This window comes from Schistosoma mansoni (genome assembly GCF_000237925.1).
Source record: "Schistosoma mansoni, WGS project CABG00000000 data, supercontig 0013, strain Puerto Rico, whole genome shotgun sequence".
Classification (NCBI taxonomy): Eukaryota; Metazoa; Platyhelminthes; class Trematoda; order Strigeidida; family Schistosomatidae; genus Schistosoma; species Schistosoma mansoni.
This window is the reverse complement of record NW_017386025.1, coordinates 768,809-791,246: the sequence shown is the minus strand read 5'-3', so window position 1 is coordinate 791,246 and position 22,438 is coordinate 768,809. Positions and strand designations below refer to the sequence as shown.

At 38.1% G+C, this 22,438-nt stretch overlaps 2 protein-coding genes across 2 annotated transcripts; one reads left to right on the top strand and one right to left on the bottom strand.

Annotated features, from left to right (window-relative positions):
- Positions 1-6,235: 6,235 nt before the first annotated feature.
- Smp_058620 (serine/threonine kinase) lies at positions 6,236-8,182 on the top strand. Its single transcript, XM_018790839.1, has 2 exons — positions 6,236-6,501; positions 6,593-8,182. The coding sequence occupies exons 1-2, from the start codon at positions 6,263-6,265 to the stop codon at positions 7,974-7,976; spliced, it is 1,623 nt and encodes a 540-aa protein (XP_018645858.1). The 5' UTR covers positions 6,236-6,262; the 3' UTR covers positions 7,977-8,182.
- Positions 8,183-8,199: 17 nt separating this feature from the next.
- Smp_153710 (hypothetical protein) lies at positions 8,200-17,086 on the bottom strand (the record flags this gene model as incomplete). Its single annotated transcript, XM_018790838.1, has 8 exons — positions 8,200-8,336; positions 8,370-8,563; positions 8,608-8,745; positions 9,204-9,428; positions 10,812-11,028; positions 11,611-11,707; positions 14,635-14,676; positions 16,891-17,086. 8 exons carry the CDS (start codon positions 17,084-17,086, stop codon positions 8,225-8,227), a joined length of 1,221 nt encoding a protein of 406 aa, XP_018645857.1. The 3' UTR covers positions 8,200-8,224.
- Between the last annotated feature and the right edge of the window lie 5,352 nt (positions 17,087-22,438).

The window sequence follows — 22,438 nt, the reverse complement described above, 5'->3', positions numbered from 1 at the left end:
AATGAGTCGAATTCTAGTCATATTTCTGATGTTATTGTGTCATATGTTGGATACTCTGACGAACAATGTATGTTGAATAGAATCCCTAGTCAGGGGTATAATGAATCAGAGGGGATAGCAAAATTTACCGAAATAATCAGAGAACCAACTTGCCCAGAAGTGAAGTTTGCACAGACAGAGAATCCAAATCAAGTCCAAGATTATCCTAATGAATATGAGGCAGATGAATGTTTTCTATTCGATTGTTTCGCAGGTAAATCAAGCCTAATTGAATCACATGTGTTAATTACATATATCAATGCATATCCATCTGTGTATTCTAATATGAATAACAAAAAGAATATGTATCATGATTTTTATTCAAGTCAATGTCACATGATGGAATACCTCAAATTATATATCAGTGTTTATCCCCAAATACTCACATACAGTAGTCGATGCGTAAGATTTGAGAAGATAATGCAAATTGGGAACGTCATATTGGCTAAAACATTGCGAAGTAAGGACCCAACATTATTTCGTGGGGGAGGGTATTGTTGGAAAGTCCATGATGCAAATTCTAAATATCAATGGTTTCACTACAAAGCCGGAGTGCTGATTGTATACAATTCCAGAACCCAGGTTAGTCTGTTCCAATTTCGGTTGTTAATTCTAATACTAATGAGTGCATTCTAGATAATAAAGAGTCTACATCCAATACACTTTCGGACCGATGTAAGATGAACTTAAGAAGAAGACAAACAATCGATTACAGACACTTACACTCCAATTCGAGCTGTGGCGGTTGTAGTGTTTAAATAAATCAATGACTTCTTCGTATTGATGACTGTTGTAATTTTGAATTCCAAATACAATACATTCGTTCGGGCTCTTCTGATACTTCTTGATTAAATTGCGTTATTCCTGGGATTACTAGTTTATACTACAATTCAAATACTTCTAATTATCATAATTGTGAATTACAAAACCAAAAGAAACTAGAACATGCCTATGCTTAATATTTTAAGTAATGTCCAGTATAATTTTCTTGTGTTTTATTTATATTTAGTATATCAACACATTAGTTTCTCTCGTAATAAATTCGTCATTATTTTTGGAATTAATATATTTCGGTCCACCACACGCTATAGCGATTACAGGATATCATCTAAAAGCTGACACTTTACCCATGATAGTACATTTTGTAAGATACGTAACCTCAAATGGATTCAAACAAATGTTTGCAGTTTAAGACCAGTTTTATTTCTAGTAAAATTTTATACATGTATTAAAATCAATATGTCTTTACCATCAGAAAGACTAGCATAACGCCAAATTACGTTCGTCAAAAAACTAGTGATAGATCTATTTTTTGAATTAATCATTTAGTCGACTATTCAGTATTACTGAATAATAGTTAATTAGCTGGACCCTGAAAGTAATGTCTAACTAGATAGCCTACATGGCAAACGAAAGTTCTATCATTTAATTCATTGAATACAAGTTCAAAGTTTACTCGATTTAATCATATATATAACGTAAAGGTTTTGGCGTTTTATAGTATACATCTATAAATAAGTTATTTCATACTTTTGAGATCTCACAAACAGAACTGAGAATTTGTCCTTAAAATCTAAATTGTTCTGGACGAAATATAAGAAACTTTCGCTCAATGTGTTTCCGTATCTAGTAGCAGTGGATCACCAATGTCTCCAAGTAGGAGCCTAAGTATATTAACGAAATGGGAGAAAAAATAAAAAAAGTTGGCAAATCATAGTAAAAAACTATCTTTAGTCCTTAAGAATATGTCGAGTTTTCTCCTGAACAACGCCTGGGAGGTCGCTTGAACTAACTCAGCCGTCAGCGGATTCCATCATTTAACTACTCTTAAGGAGTAAAGGGTGTGACCACAGTCCGTTCTACTGTATTATGTCTCCAGTTTCTGCGTCATACCCCTAAGGTTTATGTTAAGACTAAGCTTAAGTAACTGTCTAAGGGGATAGCCAGAAGTGTTAAGGATGCTGTAAATCACTAGAAGGTCACCCATAAGACGCCTGTACGCTAATGGGTAAAGGTCCAGTGATTGAAGGCGCTCTTCATAAGGCTTGAATATGAGTCCCCGAACTGATTTCGTGGCTTGCCATTGGGTACGTTTCAGAGTGTGGGTGAGGGAGAAAATACTATAGTGGCATTGGGCCCGAACCACACAAGCTGTAGCTGTAAATAATTCTCCAAAATCAATAGCTCTGTAAGTATTCGACATTGGATGCTGACCACATTAGTTTTAGTGAACTTGTTTAACTGAAGGCGCTCGGTCATGCATCCGGATCAGATCACGTTACAGCTCAGCGTGGGAAACATCTACGTTTACTAGCCAGATTAGATCAACCGCTTCTCGATATATTGATAACGCATCAAATATATCTTTCCAACCTCTTCGCTTGTGACTTCTGATTTTAACTGAGTGGGGGACGATTCGATTATAGGTGTAAAACTACGATACTGGTGGTAACTTCAAGGTGTAATCATCCTTGTGTAACTTTTATTCATATTGAAAATATTGTTCTATCTCCAGCCTGAATGTGTTCTCCACCATATATTGGTGACTGTTACAACACGATGAGTCGGTGTCGAAAATTATGCGACTTCCAAGTAAGATCTTATAGATTAGGCAGTTGCATCCTGACAAATCTACAATTCTAGGCTTAGGTCTATTATAAGAGTAGTACTAATAACTAATTAGATCATAATTCTAAAATGCTATGTCACCATACTCTAAATGGGACGAATAAAACTGTTGAGGATTATGGGGAGACGTCTTCAGTCGAACTGACCGAAATGCACTTCAATGTTACCAGTGGAAGGTTTGTTCGGAAGGCATTTTTGTCGCAGCTATCGTAAGACTTCAGATTGTAAGGTACCAACACTCTTAGATTTTTTTCAACTTGTGATACCTGTAAGATCTATTTGGAAGGTTTTGTGTGTGAAAATGCCTCCATGCACATATTTGCAGCTTCTTCTCATTGGTTTATTTAGTTGTACATTTTGTTAGTTTTTTTATGCCATTTGAGATTGTAATATTTCATTTTATAATAGTTTTCCCATTTTTCTTTTACTTTCACTGAGTTCCTATGTTTCTTCCGGAACTGTATTTATGTTTTTTTAGTTGATACTTAATCTTGGTGGCAGCCATATTGATTGTTCCCTCTTTAATTGTATTGCTTGAGTTGACTGGGAGTGTGCATTTTGATTGTGAATTGAAACACTTTTCCAGAATTGGAAACACTTTGTGTTATAAAACAACAAACTACTATCTTTTGGACGGATTTTTATTAGGTCTATCCAGAAAGGATAGAATAACACATTTTTGGTGCGTTCGGTTATTTTCTTATATTCCTTATCAATTTGTCTATTTATTGTAATTTAGATCCATTATTAAGGGGACAATTATTGATTGAATAACTGAGCGGTAATATTTGTTTAGGTAATAATGTACATTTGTATTTATGATGAAATTTAGAACCGTTATTTCCCCAATCACCTTGTCCTAATTTCAAAGGGAAAATAGTGGGTGTCTAACTACCGAGACAGTTATTCTTCAGCCAAACCTTAGTTTGGATTTAACAATACTTCTAGAGGGGAGTCACCTAAGTTGTGGTTGTAGTCTGTAACATGTCTCAGATGGACTACTTTACACTTTGAAGTTTTAAAGATAAGTCCGTTGATATATGCCCAAATTGTGAAGTCAAGTCAGATCCTCCTAAAGTGTCAGTTTATCCTCTTGGTCACATACTTTTTTTGTACAGTTTTTACACCATCGGCGAAAAGTAATAAACCGGATGATACCTCCTTTTGGAAGAATCGTTTATATAAATTAAGAAAAGAAGAGGTTCCAGTACTGAACCTTAGGGGACCCTAAAAGGACATTCCATAGCTTGGGAGAAAGCGAAATTAACCCTGACCTTAAAATACCGATTTTTTAGATATGAAACGAGCCAATCAATTGAAAGTGATTTGACACCTAATCGTTTAAACTTAGTGATAAGATATATATAGTTGATCTTGTTAAAAGCTTTCGAGAAGTCAAAGTATATGACGTCAGCCATCCCCTTACAGTCAAGGATGGTTGTCCATCTGTCCACCGCGATCAGCAGGTCGGTAACACAACAGTGACTCTTCCTGTAACCGTGCTGTTGGATTGGAAAGAAGCTTATTGATGGTAAGGAGTAGTGTAGATTTTCGCATATCAGGGACTCCATAACTTTTGAGGTTATTGAGAGAAGTGCTACCTGACGGTAGCCTGAAGGTTCTCAGTGTCGATAAGCCTTACCTGATACTGAAGCCTGTCTTCTCTTATTGCCTCTGTGCATATATTCCTTACTTGTTTGAGTTGCCCATATGTGCTAATATTGCCATTTCGATTGTATACTGTCCAGTAATACCTTTAGCAAACGAAGAGTGCGATCATTGATGACTGTAGGTTGCTTGTGGATTTTGGGGACCATTAGGGGAACAGACTGCTTTATGGCACATAAGGTTGTGTGCCGTAGGAAATCCCAATGAGCATCTACATCAAGTTTATGGTGAACTTCCTAGTTCGCGTGCTGTAGATTGTCTTGTAAAGGGGACAGATCTAACCGTTTGAAATTCCAGCGCCAGTTGTCGGTAGGATGTCTCTACTCAGTTTTACTGATAGAACTGTAGGCCAGCATGGCGTGATTGCTTTTCCCCAAGGGAGCCATTATTGAGAAATTGTCCTTCTTCTTTTCGTCACCGAGTGCTAGGATGAATGCACATCAAGAATAACAGACTGGAATAGGATTAGACACGTACTTGGTGTTCCAGTTTTAGGTACGATTCAACCTAGATAAAACTTATGACCAAAAAAATCTATGTGTCAGTACAGATTGTAAAGTTGCAGTCTTCAGTACCAAGAACATGAAATTGTAGACCGTTAAAAATATAGTTATATCTGCAGAACTAAGTTTTATAATTTTATAACATACTCCGAAAACAAATCATGACCTTCCTGATAACTCCTCACATGTTATTGCAGCTGGACTATAAATACAGTTTTCCTCCCTTTGTATCACAGTACACACAATATTTCCGGTCAGCATTGGTTTTGAATCTCCTGTTAATTGTCATCATATTCTGCTTACTACGTCGTGCCGGTTTGAATCTTAGCTGTCTGTCGGCAAAGTGATCTGTATACAATCATAACTTGAAATTGGACCTCATAGTCCCGAACTTTCGAAGACATACTCCATCACGTTAATCAAATATCAAAAATACCGTCGATTAAACGATATTCTGCTACATTCTCACTGGCAAAAGAGAAATGCACATTCTGGACATGGGACTTCTGTCGCGAATTACTGGGACACGCTCCTAGATTTACCTGAAGCGCCACGCGTTTTCGGCAGTTAAAGAAATCGGAAAAGCTCTCTCAGCTACTATTATCAGCTCAGATTATGTCAAATAACTGAAATAATAAGCATATAAATCACTATTCTTAAGGTATTTCTAGTAAGTGGTTCTTAGTTGTCGCAGGCTTCTGTGCTTTTTGAAACAAGATTCAATTTTGAACATTAACGGCGCCATTATTGTCGTTAACTCCAACTTTTAGACTGATATGTGGTATGCGCTACTGGTAGATATAAGTATTTTGTGTCATCAATCGAAAGGGAAATACCTAGGGGATAAAAACAATCACAGACTCAGTGACACGAAAGAAATAAAAACAAGGCTATTCAAAATCAAAAGTTTATATGTGTACCTTTTACTACGTTCTGAAACACGACGTCTTTTAGGGTCTGAACAACCATAACCAGAAGATGCTTTTTCGGATGTGCTGGACCGTTTTCGATGACCAGCTGATGAAGAAGAAGTGGACTCTCCCCACTCTCGGCTGTACCAGGGCATTTGGGGGATAAGATAAAACGTCCGGAATCGCTTGATGATGGTTGTTTGCAGGTATTTCAGGATACATTGCCAATCCACATATCTAAAGTGGACTTATATATTCCTACCGATTCAAAATGAAATACTATCGAACTCTCACGAAGTTCCATTCTTCTCTTAATCATATAATCTTATCGTTCGTCCCTAAACTTTTCCTGAAAATGTTTGAAAAGTTTCGTATTTTTAGTATGAGAACGACCGATAAGTTTCCAAGGTGTTCAAAAAGTTAACAGTCTTAACTCTTTAGGATTGTACTTCGTTTGTTTACATCAGTACGGTACCCATATTGTTGGCTGTAAGTGGAAGTGCGCCCTATTTGATGATGGTCTTGAGACGAGGGGATTCTAACAGCCATGGTTGGCGTTCTAAAAGCAATCATCGTTGTTGCTTCAATTCCCTGTTCAGAAACAAGGAAACTAGATATGTATCGGATTCTGTTTGTTCCACTTCTTCTTCATCAGCTGGTCATCGAAAACGGTCCAGCACATCCGAAAAAGCATCTTCTGGTTATGGTTGTTCAGACCCTAAAAGACGTCGTGTTTCAGAACGTAGTAAAAGGTACACATATAAACTTTTGATTTTGAATAGCCTTGTTTTTATTTCTTTCGTGTCACTGAGTCTGTGATTGTTTTTATCCCCGTTGGTTCAGGCTGAATCATAGTTCCCATGTATCACTTCCTAATTTCAATCATACAACGAGCACCTGTAAGGCAGTACGTATCTCTGGTGATAAGGGCCGTCCTCGAGACCGTTCTAACAGTTCCTCCTGCAGTGGCATCGCTCCTAGTCATGCTACCAAACCTCCGCCTCACCATCCAACTAAGCGAGAACGACAGCGTAGTCCAAGTATCGAAATCCATGATGGGCATTCAATGCGGGTTCGTTTACATAATGGGCAATTTTCTGGTTCTCCGAGACTCCCTGACAGAGATGACAAGCAAATAGCACGTCGGAAGAGAGAAGAGAAGCGTCGCGATGAAAAGGCACGAAGGAAAGCTAGTCATGAGCACCACAAACGCAAACCATCTGCTATTGTACCGGTCGGTGACATTATCAAGCGACGCTTTCGAGTGGAGAAGATACTAGGAGAGGGTAGCTATGGGCAAGTTTTTGAATGTTTTGACTTGTACACAAATACGTTGACTGCTGTCAAGGCTCTTAAACCTCAGAGTGATTATAGTGATGCTGCACGTCACGAGGTTAATGTTTTAGAAACGATTGCAAGACTAGATGCCAAAGATCGATCCCATTGTATATCATCTATAGATTTCTTTGAATGGCATGAACACTTCTATATTGTATTTCCTCTACTTGGTCCAAGTGTTTTCACATTTCTTGAAAAAAATGACTATGAACCGTACACCATTGAACAATGTGCAATAATTGTCCGGCAGTTGTGTGAGGCTGTTGCCTTTTTGCATCGAAATAAGCTCACACACACAGATTTGAAACCTGAGAATATTTTATTTGTTGATGGTACTTACGACGAAGTTTATGTTAACCATCGTGGCAGGACAGTACGACGAATCCGTAATCCATCCATAAAGCTCATAGACTTCGGATCAGCCACTTTCGATGAAGATCACCACTCGACCACCATACAGACACGACACTACCGTGCTCCTGAAGTTGTTATGGAGCTTGGATGGGATCGATCTGCTGACGTATGGTCTATAGGATGTATTTTGTACGAATTGGTGACAGGACAATGTTTATTCATGACACATGATAACCTTGAGCACCTAGCTATGATGGAACGTTTACTAGGGACTCTCCCAAAATGTATGACAAAGGTGTCCCGTCGACGACGTTATTTTCGCCATGGTCGGTTAGATTGGTCTCCTGCTTCTTCAGAGTCTCGTTATGTTAGGAGAGTTTTAAAACCTCTTGGTGACTACTGGTTTTCTAATTCTGACCTCTACAAGCGCCTGGCTTTCGATCTTGTAAAAGAGATGTTGGTGTACATCCCGTCAGAACGAATTACCTGTTCCAGAGCATTAGAGCATCCTTTTATTCTTTCGTTTCATAGTTAAAATTATTCACTGCCCCTGTACAATATTCCCCCTGACTATGATTATCATTGTTATTTTTGTGAATATTTGTTTTCTTTGCAATGGATACATATGTCGGCCGTCGGTAGCACTACAGGTTTTTCTTACTTCATTAAGGTTTAAAAAATTTATTTCCGTATTTTTCTAAAATTCGATAGCAGAGATAAAAAAACAACAGTGATTTCTTTAAAACGTCTTTATTTATCTGGTTCCCGACCTTCACTTTTACATTAGTCTAGACTTTCTAAAAGTTCATGAAAATTAGAGTTAAAGATTTTGTCTAACGTTATCCCACCGCTACCCGTGTCTGTCCCATGAAGTAGCTTCAAAACCGTCTTCACCCTGTAAAATAGGTTGATTCAGGCGAGGAACTACCTCTTATTTCTGTTCTTCATACGAGAAGTGGGTATTGTACTCAAGAAATCTTTCAGACTTAATGCTCTTTCAGTAATTTTCTCCGGAAGTCCTATAGCATTCGCTGTACTAATTGCCTCGCTTCTTAAATTCAAACCATTGACTGCTTCATAAAGACACACCACTCTTCCTTCGTGAGGGACTGTCCTCATTGTCTTATGTTAAAAATACTAGAATGTTTCTCAAGCTGAAAACTTACCAAGTACTGCACTTGCGGTCCATACATTTGGAGTTGCCTTAGTATTTTATGGTTGTGGGTAGCTATGATAGTATACGGACATTCATTTTTCAGTAATAGGAATTCTGCCATAGCGATTGTAAGCGCATCTAACTCCAACTGAAAAGATGAAAATTTGGTCACAATGGGCGGTTATAATAGTATTGCGTGTTTTAAGTATTGAACAGTAATTATATCGTGATAGATATATTTGTTGCACATGGTTCTATGGGTCGTCTTATACTATGCTCTTGTCAAACACTGGGAATACTCATCCCTACTCACTATTTGTATAGCATTTTGTGGATTTCCTAGCACCCTGTTTGTTAGGTATTGTAGTCAGGTTTCTTGATCTATGAGAGTTTGGTTTTAGTGGTTTAAATTTACATCACTACATATTACGGACTAGAACTCCCACATACATCGATGTAAACAATTGTATGGCATCGTAATTACACCGAAACCAAACTCATAAACCTGTATTAGTAGTTGTTTTATCAAATTTGTAGTTCGACGTAATTTCTCTGCCTTTCCCTAACTCTCAATTTCCCCTAGTAGTTTCCAAGTGCTAAACTTACCTTGTTTACGGACTTTGCAAACTCGTCCATTATTATTAAAGTTTTGCTTGTTAAGTTTCTTAAAGCAACTGAGGCCATTTGAAGTGCCATCATATAGGTCGAACAGTTATCTCTTTCAGTAGAGTCTGTACCTGTAAGTATGTGTATTGCATCAAACGTAGAAATTTTTGCCCCTTCAGCCGGGATATAGCTTCCTATATGTGTTAAGTAAGTTATTAAGGCGATCTACAAATAAGCAAAAAGAGTAAACATATTAGGCAGATATATTTTTTATGCCTATACGTTTGCCAGCAATGTACTTTACCTCGGTAAATAAATACTTAAGTCCTCACTAGGATATTAAGGTAGTCGGATACGAAAACATGTAATTTCAAACCTTATATTACATCTAATGATAACTAGCGTTGATGCACAAAAATTCCAATTTGATGCTCCAACACGTATTGCAATTAGTTCCTCTGTAGTTATGTTTGTGGTCGCGTCTCAAAACTTCGGAATATTTTGGTCCAAAACTATAATTTAGTCATTTTTAGATGATTTATCCACACGAAGCATCGAAAGTTCGGATATAAATTACAATCACATTGTATCGGTCCATGTCTGTAACTTTAAAAGAACATCTATATCCAAATCCTGTAAAATCACTGAGCAATGGAGATTTCGATGGTGTACCCTTTGGCATGAATAAAGTTCTTTTTATATCAAAACTTTACCCAATCGAGCACCAGGTACCGCGAGGGATTACTTATGGAGATAATGAGACTGTATCATGTAACTATTGCTTCGTGAACATAGTTCAATTTGCTCATCATCTATGACTTAGAATATTCTGTCGCATGGCCAGTTTTACGGTTCACCCTGATGCCTCAGTACTGAAAATAATCTCGGCATACTTCTCCGGGACTCTGTATCTTTCAGCTACACAATTATTAACTCTTCTCTTTTTATTGGGAATATATTGTTAGGGAAAATTGAGGTAAAGTAAGTCAAAGTGCAGTAATTCAATTTAACACATAAATATAGGTACAAAGGGACACCAGAGATATATGCGCCACACAAATCTCATTTGATTTGTGTGAGGACTGTGATACTGCCCGGGTATCCAGACCGAAGCAGGTGGTTTTCTTAGGGGGTCGAGCCTTTCACCTAAAGGTCTGATCCCCAAGGCAGTGGAGTATCGTAAAGAGATGCAGTCCCATGGTAGCCGGTGACCAACAATTGGTTCACACGCCATTTGTTCGTTCAGGATACTGGAGCCCATGTGCACCATTGGTTTGGGATCAGGGTTTTCCAACTCCCCCAGGTGAACTCTCCGTCCCCACCAACCCTGTTAAAGCGCCAGACATTCGCTTTTCGTCCTCTCAATTTCGTAAACAACACCCGCGCCACGAGAAGGCAATGGGTAGGACTTCCATGGCAGAGGCTATATACGCGTGGCCATGTGAGAGCATTCCGAGAGGGGGAGCTGACTTCCCCCACTCTCGGCCGTACCAGGGTATTTGGGGCCAAAGTGCTATCAACATCCTAATTCAACTTGCTATTTTTGGTGGCATAGTTTACGCTTCAGGAATGTAATCAAGGTCCACAATCACTCGTAGGTTTACTTACAGTCTTCATGTAGATGCTTTTTCCACTTCCGTTCGGTCCAGTCAGCAATGTTATCTTATGCTTAGATCCATCAGAGTAAAATGAGTTTTTAATTATGTTTGTGGATACTGTTTGCTGTATAGGATACCATCCTTTATAAATATGTATACAGTTCTCGTCCACTATTTTCGGTCGAGTCCATTCCATATGCTTGGCAGCCATAGCGAAGGCGCATAAACTGAAACAGCAATGTAATACAAGTGGTACTAAAGCTTTAAGGAATAAGGGAAATTCACCTTCAGTTATCAGTTTAAACAATAAGAGCTCTGCTAGTATAATAAGTAGTTTTAGTAAGTATTTGCCAGTACATCTACCTACGAGGCCACGGCTGTTCTTATTGTTTGCTTATTATTGTTACCCTCATGCGTTGCTAGACTGAAGGGAATATCCTCAACTGGTCTGGGCCCCTACTAGTTTTGCATTCGTAAGGTACTCACATGTGTCAGCCTTAATAGTTCATCTCGATGATTATAGTGTTCGGCTTATTTAGATATACACTTATATTGACGTACAAAACAGGATGGTAATTCACTAACATAAATCACCTAAGTGGTTATGGCGAAAATGTTCTGTTTTGTTGCTTTACAGAATTTACTACTTTTGTTATGTACTAACCTAAGTTGTGCTTCCCTACTTATGTTGATCATTTAGCTGGGAAGTTGCTTGAATTATGGTATCTGGTTGTAGGGAAAGTTCCGAAATTATATATATATATAATTAAGTGTCCGTTTCGTGTGTAGTAATAAATTAGCGACTTACCAGTCTATCTCCGCAGCAAATTGGGATGCTTGGAGTATACTCTGCGTGTAAATTAGTAAGCGATCTTGAAGATGATGCATGATCGTGGTTTCTGCGTCTAAAAGTTTCATAAATAGGATTAGCTAAATGTTTATATAGTTAAGTAAGTAATTATTTTTATGACTTTCAATCTCATGGTCGCATTTTCATTTGCTAATAAAATGGGTCAAAGTAAAATAGCGAATAATTGGTAAAATTCTTAGGCGAGACTTTGCCTGCGGTCCAACCGAATTCAATACATACTGACAAATCCCGTATAATATCGTATCTTTTCTTTAGATTGAGTTGAAAACCAAATGACTTGAGCGTTTCAAAAATCGTCCCTATACAGTCGCATCATTTGTCAAATACGGTTGACGTGGTTTTGGTGAGTACACGTGTGTACAACTGGGTCCCTGCTCCATTCAGTTATTCTGTGGAGAGCCATCTTAGTTTATTATTTCCCAACTTGTCTATAGTTATAGGTAGAAATAAATGGTAGCTAGCAGTGGGATCCTTCGTCTTACTTCAGGCTTGTTACTTGGGCGCACCTGCATCCCAGAGTTAATGTTCGCTCCGGGACTCGAACCCGGTGCAGTTCGCTCCGAACGTCATCGCGTCGTATATTTAGCTATTGAGTCCAGATAGCCACTTGATTTTGCAATGCAGTGAAGTTGGGTTCATCTTGTATTGGTTGTTTGAGTCTTCCTATTGATGTTTAGGACTGCAGTTGACCAGTTTCTTATTGGCATATGTGCATCCTGTGGTGGTTGTCATGGTATTTCCTGAAGTCACGAATATTATTAGCAGAGATGAACAGCGGTACTGACCATCAAAATATACTTCCAAAGGTATGGTCCAATTCACTTCACTGGATAGCCACAGTAAGTCTTCCTAATGATAATTACTCCATGATAGTGCCGTCCTAGGAAGAGACGTTTCTACGCCAGTGGGTGCTCACAATCACCAGGTCGCTTTTAATGTCCTAACTTACTGGGAAGTTTGACGAGTGGTAAAATCCAAAAGGATGATTGGAATTTATGGATTAATGTGTGTCTCTCACTACTCCAAAGCGATGTACTTAGTTTCGAATGGTCAGCAACTCCATTGATAATCATTGTTAATTAGAAGGACTAGAGTACATTTGCGAAATGGGTTCTTACTGCCAATACTAGGTGGACTGATGGCATATTAAACTGACCGTTGAAATGCTTAAGGATTAAACAAACTATTAGTCGCCATGTATGTAGCGTTATATCAAAACATTTTTATTGCTCACGCGCTTCCTTTCTATTAATTATGGATGGGGTCATTTAAAGTGCTGAACACTTGTGCTGTCAGATCCGATAAGCAACAAAGTAGACGGTATGTTCAAATAAAATATTGTCGGTCCAGGTTAGAGTTCTGCTTCAGTTTGCAATCTTCGTTTGGACCACAACACTAGTTTAAACATGTATGTCTGTGACTACCTGGTGTAATGGAGATGGGAACATCAAGTGAGTATTTCGGAAAGAGTTCGTTGGTTACTGGGACAATGTAGAGGTCTTTATTCTAGACTTTCTGTAGGAGATGGACAAAGAAAGTCAGTGAACATGAACAGCATCTTCATAGCCAGCATCCCAAAAGTTGGTCCGTCATAAGGGATTATATGTTAGTAGTAGGTTAGAGCTTTATCAGGGCACTACCAATGGGCCTCACCCTATTAACTATTAGTGGGTTTGATAAACCTATCATAAACGTCAGTGTCAAGCTAACCCTAAGATACTCAGAAGCACTGTAGGCTGATTGTCTGGACCTTATAAAGAGATACTCGAGAATTGTTAATGGTTTTAATCCCAAACATATGTTTCGACTGGGATGAAAGGAATCTCTTCACAGATAAGAAAGTCTACTTGGGATTCCGAAATTACAAATCCCTAGTATCTGGCTAGTCGTATAGAGTGGTAGACCTGAGGTAGTTAATGTTTTAACTTTTGATGTTGTTTAAGTAATGAAACTAGTCTGCTTCGCTAGACTTCAGAATAGTAACTCACGTTTGACATGACGCTGAAGCTTGAATTCACCCCATCATGTAAATCTCATGGTTGTTTTTAATGTGTATAACTCACCAACTGGAAAGTCTTAGAATTAACTTCTGACTCAATAGCCTTGCACACAGGTAAGCCGGGCCACAAATGAATTACCAGCCGTGTTCTGAGTGTTCGCCGGTCAGGATCATCTATGCTTCCAAGCTGTGGTATGTTGATTAAATTTCAGATAATGTGTCAATCTAAATCGAGTTGGTGCGAGTGCGCCTCTACTCCATATTAAGTGAGGTTGTCATCTTATCTATGCGGACATCTCTTCAAAAGAGTACACATGCTTCCTAATGTATTAAAAATTAAATCTGCAATAATGGACTCACTTTTGGCACCTCACTGCGTTAACGCATCAATTATGGCTTGAGTTCTCGAGAGTAAATAAGAAAATAGTAATTACGGTCTGATACCAAACTCACCTCATCCTACTTTTAAAATACTGCTGGAAAGACGCTTCAGGTGTTTTTACATAGCAGTAAAGATTGGATGTTGCTCGCTTAAGCTCTTTTGTAAAGTTTATCTATAGCCTAAGTTTAGTCGAGTGTGATTCGTTGTGTTAATGTTGCACCACGAAGTGGCTTGGTGCTTATCCATTAGTTGTGTGGTTGGATCCTAACTTTCCTGTCATCAAAGAGCGACGTTATGAACAGTAGCTCCTAAAATATTAGCTAATGAACAACCACAGGCGTACTTTCATCGGGATTTCCGACTAAGAGAAAACTAGTCAATACGTAAGTGTTAAGTTCATTTTAGATGTTTTTGGATTCATTTGTTCATACACTAAAATATCTTAAGAAGCCGCAAGTCATGACCTTGTTATTACGTGGTTTTCACAATTCATTTCTTTCTTTGCTGATATCAAGAACACACTAATACCGTTTATTCACAAATTTTGATTGTGTTTAAATTATGTGGCTTTTCGCACTTACCAACAATGGCGTACATCACATCACCGTAGCGTTGATCCAGAACTGAAACAAAAAAACTAATTCAATAAAATAGGGCATTACTTACTGCGTGTAGTTTCGTTTCGGTAGTATGCCATCTCGTTATCTGTAAACTGACCAAAACAGTTGGAGTTCTCTGTTATTATCTAATGAATATATGGGGTCTTATTCAATAAGAATAACATCTAGCCTTGACATTTCGATGTTAAACTTCAAGTATTCCCACTGTATCTATATAGTGAATTTTGTTTATAGCTGGTATTAGTAGGTCTTTTTCAGAATGACTAGTTGTTGAGCTTTAGTCTTTCCTAATTCTTAAACTTTCTATTACTATCATACTATTGACTCCCTACCTAGTATTGTGAGAACCTCTAAAGATGTCAACAGTGAGGTTTAGGAAATACAGAATCTTGACAATTTTGTGAGTCATTTTTTGTAGAAAACTATGCCCAATTTCACTAGTCAACTTGTTAGCTACCGAAATTACAGACATGAGCTCATTTAACATTTAAGCTTTTTTGCTACTAATGCATCAAACGCTAAATTCGAAGTTGAGAAGCCGGTAAATGTGTCTTTTATCAGTTACGTTAGTAGCATTAACTTCACAACTTACAGCGAATTCCAGCCCGCTCAACTGTATATCGGGAGTTTCTACTTCTACTTTTGGAATCTTCAACAGATAACCCACCTGGATAAATCAAAAGGAAGTTTGCCTTAATAGTTTCTGTTTAAGTGTCAGAATATACTGGTAATCGGGTAACTACTTACTAAAGGAAAGTAAATTAGTCCACATGTTCGTATATTTTCTCGTAATTTCCCAAGTTCATCTTCTGCCAACTGTGACAGCAAGTCTGGAAGACAAGCATATGTTTCATTCCCTAAACAAAATAAAATATATCACTGAGGCTAATATAGGGAGATTGCATTAATATGATTACTCTATCAAATTATCTATTACGTTAACGTAAGTGCGACACATTCATTAGTCTATCCAGGTTTGTTGTGATTTATCTAGACTTCTAGTACTTCGCAACCCACTCTGGTATGTAGTAGTTGTTCGCGTTCATTTATATTAATCGATTTGCACTTAATTTATAGCTGCAGATTAGCTACGTACGTGTAATATTCAAAGTTGTAGATAAGCTGTATAATATTGTTTCTTTTATATAAAAGTTATCCAGCCTAGTCACTTAACAGAGAATACTTTTACACTTCACTTTTTTAGGGTTATAATCGACAGTCTCACTAAAAGTACATATTAGCGTACACTTGGTCACTGTTCGTTTTTGACAGACGCATTTGTTACTAATTCCTACATTTGCTGAAAGTCAGACTATTGACCTGTAAAAGTAAATCTAACTCGATATATCATTCTTTTCCCAAGTGTCGACGATAGTCGACTTCAGATTTTTTTAGTAACATTCCTTTTGCAGGAAGTATTTTCATAGTGGCTCTTGGTTTTGTATTTTTCAATATCGGCAGTGAAACATGGCCAATAAGAGTAGAGGATATTCGTAGGCTGCTAGTATTCAACCATAGGTGTCTTTAAAGCATTGCTCGTGTATTGAGACCACCGAGTAAGTAATGCAGTTGTTAGGAATCGGATACGAGGTAAGGATGGCAAATCGATTGATGAAGTAGTGAAACTTCAGTTGAGATGACTGGGACACGTTACGTATGCCCAACCACCGACTGCCCCGACATGCAATGCTTTATGGTGTAGGAGTAGGTTGGGAGAAAGCTAGGGGCGGACAGACCAAAACGTGGCACAAATCCATGAGGTCACTGACAAGTGGACTGAACCATGTTGGTAGGTGTAGACTACCTGGTTGGGATTCGCGAGATGATAACAATCGATGGTCAGGGACCTTGAGTGATATGGCTCAAAATCGTTTGCAATGGCGAAGGTGCGTCCACTCTTTGTGTTCTACCAATTTCTAATCTGAATTCTTCATGTCTCTATCCTTTTTCTCTTTCCAAATTTTATTTCACTAGATTATACTCATTGAATAACATCTTCAAACCCTAATCTTTCGGATTACTGCTTACACTCTTACTACTTCTACCACTATGGGATTTGAATCGATAACTGCATCTGTGTGCTAATGTGGTATGGCAACTCGAACTGGTGTACGTACTTACGAAATTTTACGTTGTGACTAACTAGAAACTAATTAATAACTGTAACGTAGATCTATTCAGTAAATCAGTATTTCATAGACATAGGGCACCACTTACATTTGTCCAAGGTAGTGTCAACTCCACGTCGAACCACAAATCTTTGTTCTTTTTCCGTCTTCTCCGTGTCGATCACATGAATTAGCCATGATTTAACGCTTCCTATGATTGCTGGGTCGAATTTCGCTAGAAACAATTCCTGGACAGGATACAATTTCTCACAGTATGGTTTACACATTGTAATAAGAGCTTCCATTGCATCTAAAGTCTTTGATTCGTCATTACTTTTCACAATGTTTGTCTTACATGTATTATTATTCTCCAGTCACTTGGTATAGCTGAAGATGTTTGCATTCTGAGAATAATTTTCTGAAAATGAATGATTATTCATGGGCTGGAAAGTTTTCAAAATATTTAGTTGTGCAAACTCAGGGTAGATCATAAGTTTAAGTTTGCTTGGTATTCTAATATGATATGTAGGTGTTCTTACCACTTGCTGTTTTTGAAGGCGAGTCTAGTAAATGGCAGATTTCATAAGTCAGACTTTGCTAGTTAAAATTCATGACCTACATAGTGTTTCGACGATAATTCACCAAGTTTTTTCTTCGATTCCTATTTATTGTGTGTCTGAGTTGTGGATAGTCGAGATAACAGACTAATGTTATCAAGATTTCGGGCGGAGACATATAGTCCATTTTTAACAAAATCAATCTATTGTTAACCCGAAGCTTTAAGGACGGTACTTTTTACTATTGTCTGTGTGCACTGTCTATAGATGTTTTTACTCTGTTGTCGGACCAAAGTAGCCTGAGTGAAATCCAGTGGTTTGACATAATTGCTAGTGGTTGCGTTTTACAACCGTCAAGTGAACTTTCAATATTTCTCCACTTAAGGATTGTACATGTAGTAACTATATTTTGCGTACCCCTAAACACTTTGTCGGTATCTTGATAAGTGAACGCCTGTGTGTGCTAACATTCCAGATTACTAGCTGGTAAGGAATTTATAAGATACCGTCATAAAGTCACACTAGGTTCTTTTATTGAATAAGAATATTTTCATACGGAAATACCAACACAAATGTCATCAGGATTACGTTTTGATACTCAAAAATACCTGTGTATTTCCAACCCTCTTGAGTACCGTTCTTATTTCTGACAGTAACTGGGTTCCCTTCCCTCCCAGAAAAAATTCCACTGCATCCAGTCTTCGTGTTATTATCTCTTCGCTGCTTATGGGTGAACCCATCCATTTCCGTAGTTCTGCGGTACCTTGAGTTGTTAGGCAATGGTTTAATATTTCTAGCACTATTTAAGCATCAACTTACTGAATAATGTTGGGCTGATATTTGCCTCAGAAGGAAGTATCCCTTTGCTTACTTTATATGTTTCATGAAAGTCGATAATTTGCAGATACTTCATCGCAGACTTATCGACAAATAGCATATGTTGTCTATGTGTATTCACCATCAGTCGCTACTTCAACTACCTTTGTAATAACTGTACGTCAACGATATCCAGTATATTCTGATTAAGTGTTAGATGTAAATCGTCCGCGTTTCGAGTCAGTCTGTACAACAAGCCACTCAAAGCTCTAAGCTATTTCAGAGTCAAGTCAAATTCGGAGAATTACTACTAATTTTGAATTAGCTGGAAACAGGGACTTAATGAAAGTTTTTCTTCCAAAATCGCCAAGTGTGTTTGGCATAAAAGAAATGCTCATCACTTGATGAGAATCCATCAAAAATTGTTCACCTTAAGGCAAATTAAAAGTTAAATTCGAAATTACTGTAGTAGGATTGGGGAATTATTTCGGTCTGTATGCCAGAAGATATATGAAATTTGTCCGTTCCTGTTATATACCTAGGATGTAATATTTACCTACCCACAATTGAAGATATGAATTTTAGACTGGGTTCTGTGATTAGAATAACTAATCGATCATTACTGAATAAACCTGGGAGATAAAAACTTGATGCATTACTTTGCTTTAACCACTTATCTTCCAGACTAAATGGTGAATCTGGCATGTACTGCAAGATGTGCGTATATGGGTTCCAGAGGACTAATCCTATCTTTTCTTGTGCAATGCATACTGAAAGGTATAGCTATACACTTCACTAGCTTATAGAAATGACGATACTTGTGGTTCGCAACTTGACATCGGAAATAGGTGTCGTGTTTGTTTGTCCCACTGTTTTTTGCAGCGCGAGATACTCCGTGTTATGTCCAATCTAAATTCTACAAATTTCAATGGAAACAATATGACGGAGTTTGCGTTCGCCTTGGTTGTGAGGCTCGTCTGAGTTTTTCTCGAACTGAAAAACTGAGTAGAAGCTACTATACAGGCGAAATAAGGTTAACGAAATTTTCTCATTCATATCTGTAGTTATGAATGCATCAGTAGTTACTTTTCGATAATTACTAAAGCTTTCAAACAGATTACCAGTGCGAAAATAGAGAGTCTTACAGGGCTGACACACATTTTGATTCCTTGAGAATATGTTCACTTTCCATTCATCTTTGTACTTCTGACTAAAGATTTCCAGTCGTGGTCAGATACTTGCTCGACGATAATCCGAACCTCTAATACTCTAAACGCTTATTATATCTGAAAGAATAATCTTTTACTTCGAGAATTAGCTACAGCCCACTTTTAGCAGATTGCTTAGAACAGCTTCGTTGTGAAAAGTAAATACCGATCTCCTGCAACCTTCTCAAATAATAGTCTGTTAAATGAGGCATGGCAGTTAACAGGCAAGATCAAGATGGAATTCCTAGAGAACCTTTTTCTTTGGTATTTGTGAATGTGGACGACGGGAAGCAGTGAGCTAATCTCCGAGTTTTAAGTGTTTGAATTTTCAACAAATTATCCTCAGTAAGCAGAGGGATTCGTATATCCAGCAATTTTGGATTTGCCAACCTAGTGTAAACTGCAACAAAGAAAAAGGATCTTTTGTTGGTGAAGGAAATTCGGTGGTGTCAGGACTAGGGATTTGCCAATAGACTGTGAAGGTTCTGTAAATAATATCAATTTAAATACAGATCGCTCGAATAAATTATATTTTGGCAGTAATTAAATCCACAAATTAGGTAGTTCTGTAAGTCATTCACAATAATGCATACCTCGTTAATCTTAGTGAATACACCTTTAACACAAGTCTCCCGGAAAATCACTTAAGCTAGGTAAGAATTACGTACACCTTTCAGCATAACTAGTAGAATGAACAGTCAGCCTAGATCATACACTTCTCAGTGTGTCGGCCATCTACATAATAAATCTTCGAACCCCATCATTTCTGGCTTGCCAAACACTGAATATCTGTGAAATATTCAACATCGATGAAGGACATTTCTAAATTGCCTATTGGTTGTTAACCACAACAGGCTGCTGCTTGTCCAGTATCAAAAGTGGACTTACAAATAATATTGTCTCAGATGTATGGAAAATGGATACTTCGTACAACTTGCCCGAAAGTTGTGATTCAACCCACTTGGCCGATAATAAAACTTAACACAAACAACTGGCAGTAACTGATTACCAGATCAAAGAACACGATTTTCATCGAATTCGGTCATATACAGTGTACTTGCTAAAAAATTAATTTAAGAGTATTATCACGATTCGCAGAGTTATCAGGCTGATTTTTTATTTGGCATCAGCGAATATACGCGCGTCAAAGTAAAGCCAACTTTTAGGTGTGAACCTAATCCAACATATACTCTCCAGATAATGATAAAACCATGTGACGAAGTGAATGTCAGTAGTATCGAAACACGTCTTCATTGACGGGGTTCAGGTTTGAAATTCGGGGTTTTATTGTATATAGCACAACTCAAGTCCTAAAATCCATTTTTTATTATAAGGGTTATCCATAAGTTTTACTACTAACACTTCCTGAAAAATCAGATTACATCGTTCCTGTTCGACTACAGTAGGCTTTACTACCAGAACATGTGATCTATAAGTTTATTCATGATCATTTCATTCCAGTGTTGTCGTGTGAATGTTGCGCCAGCAATCGAAAAACTGAGCGAAATATAGTTTAACGAGGATAACTGCAAACCAGTTTACAGAGAGCACTTCTGCTCGACATGTACACTATGACATAACAGTCGTTCCCCTAATCGTGTATACACTTGACTTTGTTTACACGTGAAACAGACTGTCACAGTTTGATAAAATATGTAGACCTATCGTTTGCTGTTTACTTGGACTCTGAAAGGCTTAACATTTCTCCGGTAATCTTTTCACCTGTAGCCTACAGCATTTTGCAGTATAAAATAATCAATTTACATACTCACTTCATCAATTTGACCATACCGTAGCAGTTGACTTCTTACTCATAATGCCTTAGGTTTCAAAAAGTTTTTCGCTCAATAAAGTACGTATAGTATCTCGAAATATCTCCGCCTACAGCCCCTCCGTGGTTACTGCCTGTCCGAAGTACGCATAAAGGAAGAAGTTTCGGCACGGGGTTACCAACCCCATCCCCTAGAAAACTAACTCGTTAAACGCTAACCAGAAAAACGTATTCAGACCATTTAAATTCTGCCCTTAGAGTCAGAGGGTCTTCATTTAGAATAGCTATGACGCTTGATGTTGAAAGCTGAGCTCCTTCGGAAGCCACGAGGCTGAAGCCCCTTTTGACAACCAGAGCAACCACTGATTTAGGTACATGGAATGCTCATACAATGTAGGAGACCGAGAAAGTCTTCCAAATTGCTGCAGAAATGAGAAAATACAACCTGGAGGTGCTTGGAATCAGTGAAACACATTGGACGTGGGTTGGACAACGACTATCTTCAGGAGAACTTCTGTTATACTCCGGTCATGAAGAAGAAAATGCCCCACATACACAAGGAGTGGCATTGAAGCTGTCCAGAAAAGCACAAAATGGACTCATACGATGGGAATCTCATGGACCAAGGATCATCAAATCCTCCTTCAAAACAAAGAGAGAGGGCATTAGAATGAACATCATCCAGTGCTATGCGCCTACCAACGATTACGATGAAGACGCTAAAGACCAATTCTACGATAGGCTACAATCGATCTTCGAGAAGTGCTCAACAAAGGACCTGACCATTCTGACGGGAGATTTAAATGCCAAGGTTGGAATGGACAACACTGGATACGAAGACGTCATGGGACGACATGGACTGGGAGAAAGGAACGTAAATGGTGAGAGACTTGCAAACCTATGTGCCTTCAATAAACTGGTCATAGGTGGCACCATATTCCCACACAAAAACATACACAAAGCCACTTGGATTTCACCGGATCACACTACACAGAATCAAATCGACCATATCTGCATCAACAAAAAGTTCAGGAGGACGATGGGAGATGTAAGAAGCAAAAGAGAAGCTGATATGGCATTATATGATACAACAGAGAAACTTGCAGGAAGTAAGCTAGAAAGACCAGTAAAAAGCAAAGAAGGCAAAGTAATCACCAACACTGAAGAACAACGAAACAGGTGGGTAGAACACTTCAAAAGAACTCTTGAATCGACTAGCTCCACTGAAACCACCCAACATCGTAGCAGCACCCACAGACCTCCCAATCGATGTTGGCCCATCAACAAGAAGATAGTCAATATTAT